The 14,586-nt window shown below is 39.4% G+C and overlaps 1 protein-coding gene across 4 annotated transcripts in view; it reads right to left on the bottom strand.

The window, feature by feature from the left end:
• The window catches only part of PPP2R5A (protein phosphatase 2 regulatory subunit B'alpha), a 55,953-nt gene extending 49,142 nt beyond the window's left edge, over nt 1-6,811 (bottom strand). For 3 of the 4 annotated variants that reach the window (XM_087933117.1, XM_026695786.2, XM_026695784.2), the window contains exon 1: nt 5,665-6,689. In XM_087933117.1, coding sequence (XP_087789243.1) covers nt 5,665-5,815 — 151 coding nt within the window. In that variant the 5' untranslated portion in view covers nt 5,816-6,689. Of the gene's footprint in view, nt 1-5,664 lie in introns of all 4 variants that reach the window. The other variant, XM_087933121.1, reaches the window with a different exon arrangement.
• Between the last annotated feature and the right edge of the window lie 7,775 nt (nt 6,812-14,586).

The raw sequence follows: 14,586 nt of genomic DNA, 5'->3' as shown, positions 1-14,586 counted from the left end.
TATACTGTCCTGATTATTTACCACAGAGGTATAAAATGAATCTACTGTAAATAAATATGTATAGGAATGACCACTAAATGATCACAAATCAAGTAAATGATATAGTATGGGTTTCCAATAAACAGCAACAATTTAGTGCAGAATTGGTCATGATGAATGGCACAATATGTTTTACTACAAACAGTAGTATTCATCCTACATATTTTAAAATCTGATTTTTTTACCATTATGCAATAGTATGTGCAAGCTAGATGCATATTCCATATTTATATCTGCATTATTCTTCTATAAAACTCCATTTTTAGGACCCTGTAATCTTTCTTTAATTCCCCATGCAGAATGTTAACTGGGGAATGAAAATTAAATTCAAATCCCGCTTCTTCATTCATCTTATATTTTTAACTTCAACTCACATAAACATATCCCAGCATGTAACTACCTTTTTCAAAAAAAAAATTCACAAAATTCATCTCACTGCAGTGTCCAACCACAGTCAGCAAGCACTGATGGATTCCAATTACTCTGATACAAGTTTTCCATTGTGGCAATATCCTGATAAAACCTTTTGCCTTGTTCATTATAGACTGCATCTAGATTTTTGGGAAAGAAGTCCAAGCGTGAATGCAGAAAATAAACCTTCAGTGATATGTAGCACTTCATGGTTTGTCAAACAGCTACATATAGTTTGATGTTCTGCCAAGAAAATTCTCAACAACATCCTTGGATGCTTTCCAGGTGGTTTTTTTCTGGACCCACTAACAGATCTTTGAAGCACTTGTCATTGATGACATATTTCATCTGCGGACTAACAAAAATGCCTTCCTTAATCTTGGCATCAGTTATTCTTAGAAACATCTGTCTCATATAATGAAAACCTTCACTTGTTCATTGCTTTTACAAAAATTTTCATCAGTCTGAGTTTTATGTGAAACGGAGGCAAAAAAAAAATCTTTGTCAGATCAAGTGGTTTATGTGCCATGATTTTCTGCCCTGGAACCAAATTATTTCAGAATAGCCATTTGTTTTTAATGTAATGCTACTCTCTTTATGGCTGTCCCATTTACATATGTAACAACAGTACTTGATATATCTGAGCTGCCTTCCAAGCAGCAGAACCATTACTTTTAGTTATCCAGATATTTCAATTGTACTTGGTGTACTGGATGTGACACCTCAGCAACAGTTCCATGTTTTCACAAAGCAATTTATAATGCAAGCAAAAATTAGTAGGTTCAAAATATATACAAGAAGAAACTGCAAAAAGAGCAGTTATTGTGATTAGGCTCAAAAATCTATAGCAGTGTTGGCAAATCTTTTTGTCACCACGTGCCAAAATGGGAGCGCACGCACCCACGTACAAGCCCGCATGCTGGAAACCAAAAGAGCACCCAGTTTCTGCCATACCCCCCACCCACCTGGTCTTCAGGTTTCTGGTGCACATGCACACATGAAGACCAGCTGGCCAGTGCGCATGTGCGCACCGGAAACCAGAAAAGTGCCGATGAAGCCGGCCACAGAGAACTAGCCAGCACAGCCCCCCCTCACTTCTGCCAAGGAAGTGTGACCGCTTCCCAGCCGGCGACTTCTTACCCCGGCGCACTTCTTACCCCGGCGCCCGACAGACGTTCCTCCTGAAACAGATGCGTAAAAAAGATGAGAAGGAAGTCAACGCCCACCCGTCATCTCAGCCATATGTGCAACGGGGATGCCCCGGAGGTGGGTGCATGCCTTCCATTGCTGAGCCACCAAAGGCTTGGTTGGGGCCAGAAAGAGTGCAGCCCCCCGCTCACACCACTTCTGCAGGGCAAGGGGCAGGAGTGACCAGCCAGCTACTGCAGCCACTCCCCCGCTGGCAAGCCAGGCCCTTGGCAGTGTCTCCATGTGTGAGGACCTGCACTCTCCTCCAGTCCTTCTGGGACAGTGTGAGAACCACTACTGCACCCTCCCTCCAGCAGTGGCAGGAGCCAGCCAGGCGCTCTGGACTGCAGACGAACCCCGCTTTGCAAAGCACAGTTCAGGCATCCCTCGCTTGGCAAGCCAGAGCTGGGAAATCAAACCTAACTGCAGACTTCATAATCTTCCTTATTTTTGTCATTTTCTCAGGACTGCAAAAAAACCAAACCCAATATGAAACATTTGTAGAAGACCTTATCTAAGACTGGTGAGGTACATGTAATAGATACATCATAAATTTTGACTTCTTGCCACAAACAAAATTTCTTTCCATAGTTAAACTGTAAGTTACTTGTTACAGGAAACTACAGGTTAAAAAAGCTCAGCTGCATGTCTTCCCTGCATCTATGGAAAAAAAAATTGAACCTGACATTTATCAATGTCAATTATTTTCTTTTAGCATGATTTATAATCCATTATAAAGATGCAATTCAGTAAAATCATCAATATTTATAATAGTACATATATTACATTTCAGCTCTTTTAAACAGAAACCAAGTTAATATTTATAAGATATTCCTTTACAACTTTTACACACACACACACACACACACACACACACACAAACAGTTGGAACTAATTCACAAGCACCAGAATGACAAAAAGGATGGTACCATTATTCCATAAGTTAAGTAAAAGTTCTAGATGGGTTTCCTCAACATACAGAGAACATACTCAGATTTAAAAAAAGGTTGGTTTGGTGTGATCTCTAGCTAATGTTTTAAACCATTAACAGCCTCTCTCTTTTGAGTTCTGTAGAAACAATTTAGAAAGAAGAAACAATTTTGCAGAAACTGTATCAACATCATTACCATCTTGCTCTTTTCAAAGAAGCTCACTGAGAATGATATAAGTATCCCTTCTAAGGATTTCTATGAACTGAAGGGACTTCAGGAAAAGGAAGAATGGGAAAACTGAGGTGGAGATTTAATTATGCCACAGCTTGTATGAATAACATCTGTCATGTAGAATGACTGCTCCTCTGTAGCAGGCCAGTCTGCAATGCTACCACCTTTCCTAAATTTAGATATTTATTAAAGGATGTTGATAGTTGACAAGTTAATGTTATTTTAAAAGTGTTTATTTTGTTGTAAACTATCATATAAACAGGACAAATACTAGGAACTTTCCAACAGAATAAATCCGAAGATATTTAATCAATCAAAAATATTACTCTTGTTCAATCTACTGGTAGGTGAGCAAATTAACAGTGGGGTACAACTTCTACCTGTGTTCTATGCCTATTCTTCAATCATTTATTTCCTTTTTTGATTAGTAGCCAATATATAAAAGATAAACAGTCAGCTCCCCAAATACACAACATAAAGAGTTATTAAAGTGCATTCATCTCAATAGTTTACACAACATTATAGTGTTAATGTACTACAATAATGTTATTAGGATTTAAATGAGAGTTACATCCTGTAATAATTACAATAAACTCTACCAAGAGAGTAATGGAGAGCCAGTCTGATGTAATGGTTAAAGGCACCAGGCTAGAAATCAGAAGGCCATGAGTTCTAGTCCTTCCCTAGGCACAAAGCCAATCAGGTGACCTTGGGCACTATTAGCCCTAGGAAGGAAGCAATGGCAAACCACTTCTCAAATCTTGTCAAGAAAACTGAAGTGACTTATCCAGACAGGAGTCAGCATTGACCTGAAGGCACCCTCCTGCCCCACACTACAGAGAGATGAAGTCTATATTTTAAATGTTTTACCATTACCACTTTTTAATGCATGAAGGAAAAAGAACATATTACAATAAAGTTTCCAATTACCCATTAGGCAACACAATCTATTTTGTAAAACCAACAGTGCTGATGAAACTTAAACTGATGTCCTACTAACTTTTTACAGTGAAAACCAAATCAAAACTACTCTACTTTTAGTACTGTGCTGATTCTGCAGATTATCTAACCCAACCCACAAACAGACAGTATGCGCATACATTATGATTCTAAATATCTGTAAAGGAGATACTGGCACTGATGATGTTACCTAGTTTGGGGAAAAAAATCCTTTGCAAGAAAACAACCAAGCTCAGAGAGTACCAAGGACCTTTTGATTCTATATATGCCTTCACATAAAATACATAATAGTGAATGTAAGTTATAATGGCAAATAATCTATTACAATACAGCAATAAAATTATTCAAAACAATGTTTCAATTCATGAAATGCAACAATCTGCATTAGTTTCATATATTAAAGTCTAAAGAGTGAAGCCTGTACTTGAGATATTTAAATATTTAAGTGCTCAGTCTAAAATCCAGGTAGTCCTCAGCTTACAACCAAAACTGAGTCCAAAATTTATGTTGCTAAGTGGGGCAGTTCTTGAGTGTCTGTCCATTTTACAAACTTTCTTGCCACAGTTGTTACACAGTTGTTAAGTGAATCTGACTTCCCTATTGACTTTGCTTGTCAAAAGGTTGCAAATGACCCCAGAACACTGCAACTGTCATGAATATGAGTCTGTTGCTAAGCATCTGAATTTTGATCACATAACCATGGGGGTGCTGTAATGGTTGTAAGTGTGAAAAATGGTCTTAAGCCACTTTTTTCAGTGGCATTGTAACTTTGAATTTTCACTCAATGAACTTTTGTAAGTTGAGGAATACATGTATAGTATAAAACATGCCATTAGTACATGGCATCTATTTTAGTACTTAATATCCAATTCACATTTCTTTCATTAAAATTACTTCAACATTAAATTAAAATATGCATTGGTATTTAGAAGTAAAATCTTATATTTAGGCCTACAAAATATATAAAATTATGTTTTGTCTTACAATGCATGAGCTATATAAACCATGAAGAAAGAAGAAGAAAGTAATGTGCAGAAATATATAATAAACAATTATAAGAGCTTGTAGGAAAACAATGGATTATTTGAAGATAGAATTCTAGTAATAAATGTTGCAGAGTGCTCCAGTTTTAAAGACAAATAAGCTTTTTAGATTTTTTTTTTAAGCAAACAGAAGCAGCTGCACAGCAGGATCAGGAAGAAAACAGTAAGCACAAGATTTCTAAAGCAGAATGGAGGGGGAAAAAAAAGCACAGCTTCAACTCTGAACAACTTTGCAGGTTTTGTTCTATATAAGGCCCAAATCTATCCAGTTCCTCTTTTATCCCCAACCCTCTTGAATAACCAATTGTATCAGCATCTACCTGTATAACCACCAAAAGAAATGTGAAAACGGGGATTCTTTAGTCCAGGGTTCTCCAACCTTGGCAACTTTTAAGCCTGGCGGACTTCAACTCCCAGAATTCCCCAGCCAGCTTTCCTGGGGAATTCTGGGAGTTGAAGTCCGCCAGGCTTAAAGTTGCCAAAGTTGGAGAGCCCTGCTTTAGACGGGACCAAACGAGCGCCAAGTGCAAGGTTTTCGAAACGAGAGGAAAACTATGAATTGTCTAAGCGAGAGCCGTCCGACCAAACGTCGAAAGGAACGGCTTTTTTTCCCTTCCCTTGACAGGAAAGGAGATTAAAAGGTGGGAAAGAGCGTGGAGAAGAAGTTTCCCTCCAAGAGGGAAGGCGGCACGAAAAAAGCAGAAGGCACGGAAGGCGCCAAAAGGAGATGATTACGGGACTCCGCCAGGAAGCGGCCGCTGGCTCGAAGAAAGGCCCGGGAAAGCCACCCTTCCCCACCGCCGCACCTGTAGCCCCAGGCCAAGAGCGCCGCGACGCCTCGTGGCCCCGGGGAAATGTACCTTTGAGCTGGGGCAGCGGGAAGAGCTCCACTTGGCTGCCCTGGCTGCGGAACTGCGACGAGCCCTGCGACCGCTTCTGCTTCTGAGCCTTGCGCACCGACCTCCGGGTGAAGCCGTCCACTTTCTCCGCGGCGGTGATCGCCGTCGACATGGCGGGGCTCGCAGGAGACACAGGCGGGCCCGTGTCTTCCCCGAAGCATAAAAACACTCCACTCCGGAAGCCGAAAGCCAAGCAGCGGGCGGGTCGTGCTGGGTCGCCCCCTTTAATAAAACATCTCCCCGGGGGGAAGAAGGAGAAGGGAAGGAGAGGCTCTTGGGAGCCGTTGCCCGAAAGGCTCGTTGGCCAAGAGCTTGGGGAGGGATTCCCTGGGGATGAGGCGGAAAAGCGTCCGAGGGGACGGGCTTCCGATTCAACGGGAGGCTTGTTAATCCGATGCTCGTCCGCCAAGGGAGGCTCCAAATCCGAGGCTTCCGAAGTTTAAAAAAAGACACGGCTGGGAGACACCACGCTGCGTGCGTCAGGCTGGCAGGCAAGGCTCCCCGGGACGGAGGCGCCGAGCTGCAAGCAACAAGAACCCGAGGAAAGTTTCTACTCCGCCCCGCGGTTGCACCGCCTCGCTTTCGCCGCCCGCCCGCCCGCGAGCAGCAAACTTTTCGCAGCCGGCGCGCGAGGAGTCGCCTGCGCTTGGGACTCCCTCAGAGGTCAACCGAGTCGCCCTGCCGGGAGCTGGCCAGGAAGAGCCGGAGCTTAACAAAGAGCTGGCGAGGAAGCCCCGGAGAAGCCGGGCGGTGCAGCCCTTCAGCCCCCATCGGGAGCTCCCTCGGACTCTCGGGCCAACATCCCGCCGCGCTGCTTTCTTCCCGGCTCGGGTAGACGGCCGCTTCCTCTTTCCTGGAGCTCCGGCGGGTCCGGCGCGGCACAGCGTAACCGCGAACAGGGCGAAAGCTCCCCGCTTCCAGAATCAGCGCGCAACCTGCTTGAAACGCTCGAGCAACAAGGACAAGAAGAGTTCCGAGTCTGGAGCGGAGGCGGGGCCAGAAGCAGCGCCAGAACTCGGGGATAGGGGAGGGGATTGACAAGGGCGGGGGCTTGGAAAAGGAAGCGGTTGGAACAACCGTTAAGAGGAGAGTCGCCCGAAGGGCGACTGACGGGAGCGCGCAGCCAATTGAGAAACGCGGGCTCTCCAAATTACCATAAGAAGGCGGAACAAAGAGAAAGCAGCCGGTTTTACAGGAGACGAGGTGACTGACAGCGGAACGGGCCAACGTGAGAAGACGGGGGGTGGGTGTCGCAAGAGGAAAGCGATTGGGTCTTGAAGCGGCGGGGGGCGGGAAGAGTGGGAGGTAATGCCAAGCCGGGCAGAGGTTGTTTTCAGTGTCTTTTGGCAAAGGAGCCGCTTCGATGAGGTTCCTCTGCGATTGTTTTGAGCGGGCTGTGGCATGCTCTCTACTCCCGAGCCTTCCCTTGTTTTCGCAATGGCCCCTTTCCGGCTATGGATTGGCTGCCTGCAGCTATTACATGGACGACCTTTCATCTTCGCCTGCTTTGCGAGTTTAGCCGGTGCGCTGAAGTGAGAGTTTGGGGAAGAGGATTTGGAGCAGCGCCTCTCAATCTCAGAACTGGGTGGACTTCCAACTCCCAGAATTTCCCAAGCTGAAGATCGTTGGACTGAGTTGACGTCCGCGCTGTTCAAAGGCCCTGAGATTGAGAAATACTGAGGTCTCCAAACTTGGCAACTTTGCATAGCTGAATTCTGGGAGTTGAAGTCCACAAGTCTTAAAAGTTGCCAAGTTTGGAGACCCCTGATTTTAGACCCTTGGGTTATTTGAATAAACCACAGTTTGCTTAAACTGATTACAATGCCCCCATGCGAATACCCCACCTCTGACTTGGCCGGATTTCCCTGCTTCCAAAGGCTCAAAGTCATTTAAAAAAAAAAACAAGAAAAGGGATAAGACTACCGTATCTGGGCTCCAAAAGGATTGCCGTGCAAGCTCCACGCTGCCATGTAGCAGCCTAAAAAATGGAGAAGAGGGAAATGGAAAGCAACCATCTGAATGTTTTCCAATAGAACTGTACAAAGGCAAAGAGCTAAATGTGTTATGCAATTGCAGGTGTCCGCTAAGGGAATTAAATGACAAAACTTAAATAATGTTATGTGATTATTTCTCCGTTTTTAATTCTGATTTACAGATTTGGGAAGCTGTAGGCATCTTGGAATTGGCTTTTGCAGTGGCCTGTAAAAACCCTATAAATAAACCAACGTTGACATAATTATGAGAATGGCACACGTATTTGTATCAGATGCTAAGAAATATCCTTGGTGGCATTTGTGCGATGTTGCCATGTGTGCACAATGTCTTTGTATCTTGCAGTGGTTTATTTTTGGCAAGCTTTACTGACATTTATTTATTGAGATTTAATCTCACACTCCATTCAGCATTTTAAATAATGGGATGGTTCTACTTTGCTCCTCATCTTGGCTGAGAATTGGAAGATACAGCCTCAACTCGTGGAAGATACAATCTCTATCAATATTGTTTGCAGCAAGTGAAAGATAAAATTTCTGCAGATCCAATACAATATATCATGAATTTAGAAAGTATATCTTGGTGTATATATTTGACCTATTTTAGATTCTAACTTGGGTTATACCCATTAAGAACATAATCAAGGTTATATCCTGTTATTCAATAGATCACAATGAAGTTGCACTAATGGAACACTTCTTAATGTAACTTTCCAAAACTGAAAAGGCTGTACAGTATTTAAATCATTTATTTTATTAGAGTTTTCATGCTAAATTGTCAAGCTTCACCTTGAAGAAATGACTATAGTAAAAGGTCAGTGCCATCTTGTCAAGGGATTTAGTCTGAAAATTGTGTAGATCCATTAAATATCTCAAACCTAATTGCCATTAATCTTAATGTTTTTCTTTCATTGTTTCCCTCTTAATTTACTTGTGAAATCTAGTCTGTCTTTGTCATATGAATTTCCCTGCTCTATTTAGTGGTTCTAAAATTTCTGCTTAGTGATTTCTCAAGCTTGAGTGATTCAACACTTGACACCAGTTCATAGCAGTTCTTAAAAGGAGCACGGTGATTAAAATGCTGGGTTGACAATGTGCGAACCTGTATTCGAGACCTGAGTGCTGCTGTGTGACAGGGTGAGCTCCCATCATTTGCTCCAGCTCCTGCCCATCTAGCATTTTGAAAGTATGCAAAATAGAGTAGACAAATAGGTACCACTTCAGTGAACACATTAATGGGGATGTGAAAGGAGTCCCCAACCAGGCATCCCTTGGGCAATGGTGATATAACCATCTAATTCTTTAATTCCAGGAACAACTTGGTACTTCCAGCATGGATGGGATGGGATAGCAGTTCTTGCAGAGCTAAACTGTGAACACAGCTGTGCCCCCCCACCAAAAAAAGACATAAGGGAAAAATCAGGTCCATACATGAAGGTCCAAATAAATTGATGTAATAATGCTATTCATGCCTATGTGCAGGAATATTCTGAACTAATGGTTAGCACCTGTTAGGCAATAAATAAGGGTTAGTGAAATTCAAAGGGGGGAGTTGGACACACACACACCTACAGGGAGGGAGAGAGGTGGGGGGGAAGAGAGAGAGACCAAGACCAGTTTCTCAAGTCTGCAAGATCGTTATCCAGCTTGTTCAAATTCAGGCCCCTATCAAAACATTTTGATTAATCATGGCAATTCCCATATTAAAATATGGCTATTAGTTTATATGTTTTCATATATTTTAATTTTTTCAATGTATATGCTATACTATGTTTTAAATTGGATGGGTTTATATTTTCTTCAGTGAACCCAGTCTGATGTAGTAGTTAAGGGACTAGCCTAGAAATCAGGAGACTTAGCTATCTCCAATGGAGGCATTAATATATCCTAATGCCATGGATCTGAATAAAACAATAAAATACAAAGAACTCATAACAGATGAAGGTGACCTGAAATCACAGATACAGCTCAAAACACAAGGAATTGAAATTGGGTGGTGGCCATACCTCCAAATTCAAACAAAATATAAAAAAGACAAGGAACAATTTGGATTTTAAAACAAAGAACAGGAATTAGACAAAATATTACAATTATTACTAAATTATACAATTGCTTATTGGAATTTAAAATGGAAGAGGAAATGGTTAAGGAGAATATGATAATATCGGCTAAAAATTGTGGTCATAACATCCACTTAGAACAATGGGAATGAATATGGCAAACCAACTATAAATTAATGTTTTCAGTATCATATAAAGAGAATATTTATAAAATGTTCTTATCGCTGGCACCTTCCACCGGCAAGATTGGCAAAAATGTTTCCCAATATGTCACCCAAATGCTGGAAGTGCAATTATAGCCAGGGAGCGTATTTTCACATGTGGTGGGCATGCCCCAAAGCTAGAAAATACTGGTCTAAAATACAGGGATGGCTGGAAGAGATGACAAAATTAAAGATTAAATTCAACCCAGAGACCTTCTTATTGGGAATACCAGTAAAAAACAACAGCATCTAATACTACACATCATCACAGCAGCAAGAATAGCCTTTCCCCAAAATTGGAAATTAACAACGGATTTAGCAGTAATCAACAAAATTTACCAATGCACAGAAATGATTAGATTAACTATGATATTAAAAACAAGGAAGAGGGAGAATTTTTTACAACATGGAATACATTGTACAAATGGTTAAATGAAAAGGAAATAAAGATGTATAGTGAAAATGATTAAAGAAATATTATGGAACAACATAAATAAGGATAAATGTATAGCTATGAATATATGTATAGTATAGCTATGTATATAAGTGTAGTAGTGTAGTAACATAGGAAAACAATGTATCACGATGTATTAATAACATAGATAAGTAAGAAATCAGGAATTAGATTTAAGATATCTTTGTAGTAAATGATCTTAAGTAACACTAATAGAGATGTACACTGTTATGAAAACACTGTAAAATGTGAGAACATGATTCTCTTTTTAAAATATTTTTTCTTGAATAAAAACTATTTTTTAAAAAAGAAATCAGGAGACTTATATGTTCCCTTATTCATGAAAGCTGACTAGAGAGCTTTGGATGAGCCACTCTTTTTCTAAACCCAATCCACTTCATGAGTTGTTGTGGAGAAAATAAGGAAGTGGAAGAATTAGGAACGTTTGCCACCTTTAGCTAGCTAGATAGGTAAACACACAGACAGACAGGCGTTCTTATATGTATCCATTTCATGTATTCATAACTATGTTTATATTTATACCTATTATCTTGTAAGCGATTGACAAATCAAATAAATAAATAAATGTGGGTAAAAATCTAATAATAAAAAATAATGGTTCAAAACAATTTATTTTTTGTCTATGTGTAATATCATCCAGAGCCATAATGGTGAATCAGAGATATAATTTAAAACAAAGCCCATTTCATTTAATAAAAAGTGTTGCATACCAAGGTCTCCACAAACATCTTCCCTACATATCTAGCAAAGCCTTCAGCAGACTGGCCAAAGGCTGTAGAAGCCATTTTGTCCTTTGTGCTACTTGTCTGAGTGCAATTGCTGCAGTCAGCTTTAACTATAACCCAGAATAGGGCATAGGAGGATTCCTTGGTGAACTGTTGTGATCTGTATCTCAGTATACTGTCTGTATAAACCAGATTGTAACTGTCTGCTGCTCTTTATATTCCTCAAAAGTCCCAGTTCATCTGATGGTTCAAAGGATGGATGGATGGGTGGATGGATGGATGGATAGGTAGATAGGTAGATAGATGACAGAGAGACAGACAGCCAGACAACACAATCCTTTTGAGGAAAATATATTTGGAAATGCACATTGTGAAAGTGAGGGTTTTTTTTTAAGTTTTAAATATTGATTGTGCTTATTTTTAGAATATCATTACCTTTCCCATTTTTTTTCATTTACTGTTGGTTTTGGCCTGGTTTACTTTTTCTTTTGAACACTGTATTGTAATTTTGTAATGTTTTGTACTGATACATTTTTTCTTTAATGAAAAGGAAGATCAGTGATAACACAATGCAGATATTACAGTAAATGCAGATAGGTATTATGGGTCTGAAACAGATGGTTTTTGCCCTTTCTTTATCTTAATGCAGGAATGGCACTTCACATACTATTGGTGAAATTTGTATTATTTCTAAGAACTAATTCATAAAAGTCAAAGAGTACATAGTCTGTATGGATGCAATGGGGGGCAAGAGAAGCAAATATATCAGAGGAAACTATTTTTAAATCACTATTTCTTTTTTTAAATCCCTATTTCTATTTCTTTAGTTCATTACTTATTTTTAAATTTTATTATATGCATTAAATAAGACTTTTATCTGCAAACAAAAGCTTATAAAATATGAGTGTTTTAAAAAAGATTACTAAAATTTAGCAAAGCTTATTAACCTGAATGAGTCAAACCCATATCCATCACCAATAAATTGCCTAATTTATAATATCAATACCGTAACACACATTAAATATTTGTTGATTTGTAAAATTTAAATCTGACATATCCCCTGTCTTTTAACAAAGCATGCTTGGAATGGAGAAAAACACACAAGAAATAGTATTCCTGCATGGCTAGGGCATCATTTCAACTATACCATCAGCTGTTATCTGAGTAGTGTTGGCACACCAGACTAGCTCCCAAAAAGCAGGTGAAATGCATTGTAAAGCACAACAATGTGCTTTGATTAAATCATGGACTGACTGCCCAGAATTTCCAATAAGTAAATTATCCCAGCAACATGTGTAAATCAAGACTCATAATCGATTGTATATGCTATCAAATATCACAGTTTGTCTTGGGTAGGCAAGCTACAGGAGTCAAGTCAAACAAACAGATCAGCTTTATTTGCACAGTTATGCTACAAAACTGACAACATGAGGCAAAGTTTTGGGGAGACAGAACATGGGATAAGCATATCCTTAAAAAAATCAATATTCCTCCATGTCAAACTTTTCTGGAAATATCCTTGAGTCATAACTGCCTATTCCAATTGGAATAATGATCTGAATGGTGTCAAGTTTCTTGGCTCAAACTGGTTGCGGGGTGGGGGTGGATGGATAATAAATTTGAGTCTAATGCATGTTGGAATGAAACCTCTTTAGGTTTAGATACTTGATTACCTTTTCTCAATGTGAGACTGAAACTTATTCTCAGACCCAGTGGGATTTAGAGGCAATCCTTCTTTCTTCAATATTTGATGATGATGATGATGACGATGATGATGATGATAGGTGTTTTTGATTTTTAGAGGTTTGCATGATTGACATTTTTACCTTGAGATGCTCTAGCTCCCAATTTAACTCCTACATATGGGGTGAGATGGAGTGTTGGAACCTTGACATTAGCACTGTAATGATGGTCTGTTATTTTAATATCATCTTCTGATTTTCTGTACTGTACGTTTTCTACCCTCCTGTAGAATGCATTAATAGATGATTCTATGGCAATTCTGCTAGCAGAGTGTACTATATTACTTTGCTCCCATCCAATATAATTAGAATATAGAATTGCTCTGTTAAGTACAGCCTTGCTTACTTAATCCTCTCCAATAATCTCTTCAGTTTGCATTTTGATCAGTAACCTTGGCTTTGCTGCCTTCACCTGTTGTCATTTGTATTTCATGTGATTCTGCCATTGAATAAATATTGCCAGGGAATGGATTGTTTAAAAAGGCCAATAAGCTGGGTTTTTTCCCTCTATTCTAAAATCACTCATATTTAACCAACACTCTTTCTCTTAAATCCATAGATTATAAATCCTAATAATGTGATGTACTACTATCTACAGGAATAGAAGATGTCTTTGTAAAAATCCAATCTGATGAAGCATTTATATTATTTAACAATGACCACTTGAGTTTTCTTTTAAAAATGCCACCAATAACACATGCATAACTTTGTAATAACTGTAATTTTTAATCTCCAAATGTATTGCTTTGAAAATGCAATTGCAATTGCCCTAATAATTCAGGTGGGCAAATTCCTTTTAATGGTTCTTTTAATAGAATATGGGTTACAGAAAAAAAAGAAAGTGTTTTAATTAAGGCTGGCTTTAATATCTCTCTGGTAAATATAGTAAGAACATTTTGTCATTACATAATAATAACCAAAATAGGCCAGATCAACTTTCTCTAGCTTTGTCATGTATTTATTTATTTTTAGCATTTTTTTGTGACAGCTAACCCCAAATGGTTTAGCAAATAGAAGATCTACAATAAGTACAATTTTACATGAATGATATAAGCACAATTGTTGATAGAAGTTACTACATACTTTATATATTTTTTTAAAGGAGAACTATTAAATCCAAATTAGTTTGCTGTGTGAAATCGATCAGTTACTGTCCTAAAGGAGAGCTTTCATAACATACTGTCTTTTCCTCTCTATCCTTGCTTGACATGTTGGGTTGGCTTTCTGTCCTAGAGATTGTTTTTTACAGGCTCAATCCACCTCTCTCTGCTTTTTATCTTATATACTTATATTGTATATACTGCTGTACATATATACTTGACTTGTATACTGCTGTATATATTCTCCCAACAATCTGGGTCCTCATTTTACCAACTTCGGATGGATGGAAGACTGAGTCAACCTTGAGCCCCATCAGGATCAAACTACAGACTGTGGGTAGTTAGCCTGCAGTATTGAATTCTAATCACTGTACCACCAGGGCTCAACATCAATCCCAGCAATCTAATTGTTTATATCATTCTTTTCCTGAGTGCAGTTCAGTGCCATATGAGGGGGGGAAAACTTGCATGATACAGTTTACAGTATTTAAGTGAAAACCTCTTAAGGTTGTATCTCAAAATGTTTGACAATTATAACAAGTCATGGATGGCAGCTTTTTTTTTTTATCAATGGGGCTGTATTTCTT

This window comes from Pseudonaja textilis, chromosome 1 (assembly GCF_049901715.1).
Source record: "Pseudonaja textilis isolate UNSWEBS1 chromosome 1, rPseTex1.2, whole genome shotgun sequence".
NCBI classification, from domain to species: Eukaryota; Metazoa; Chordata; class Lepidosauria; order Squamata; family Elapidae; genus Pseudonaja; species Pseudonaja textilis.
Note: the sequence above shows the minus strand (reverse complement) of the source record. Positions and strands in the feature narration are given on the sequence as shown.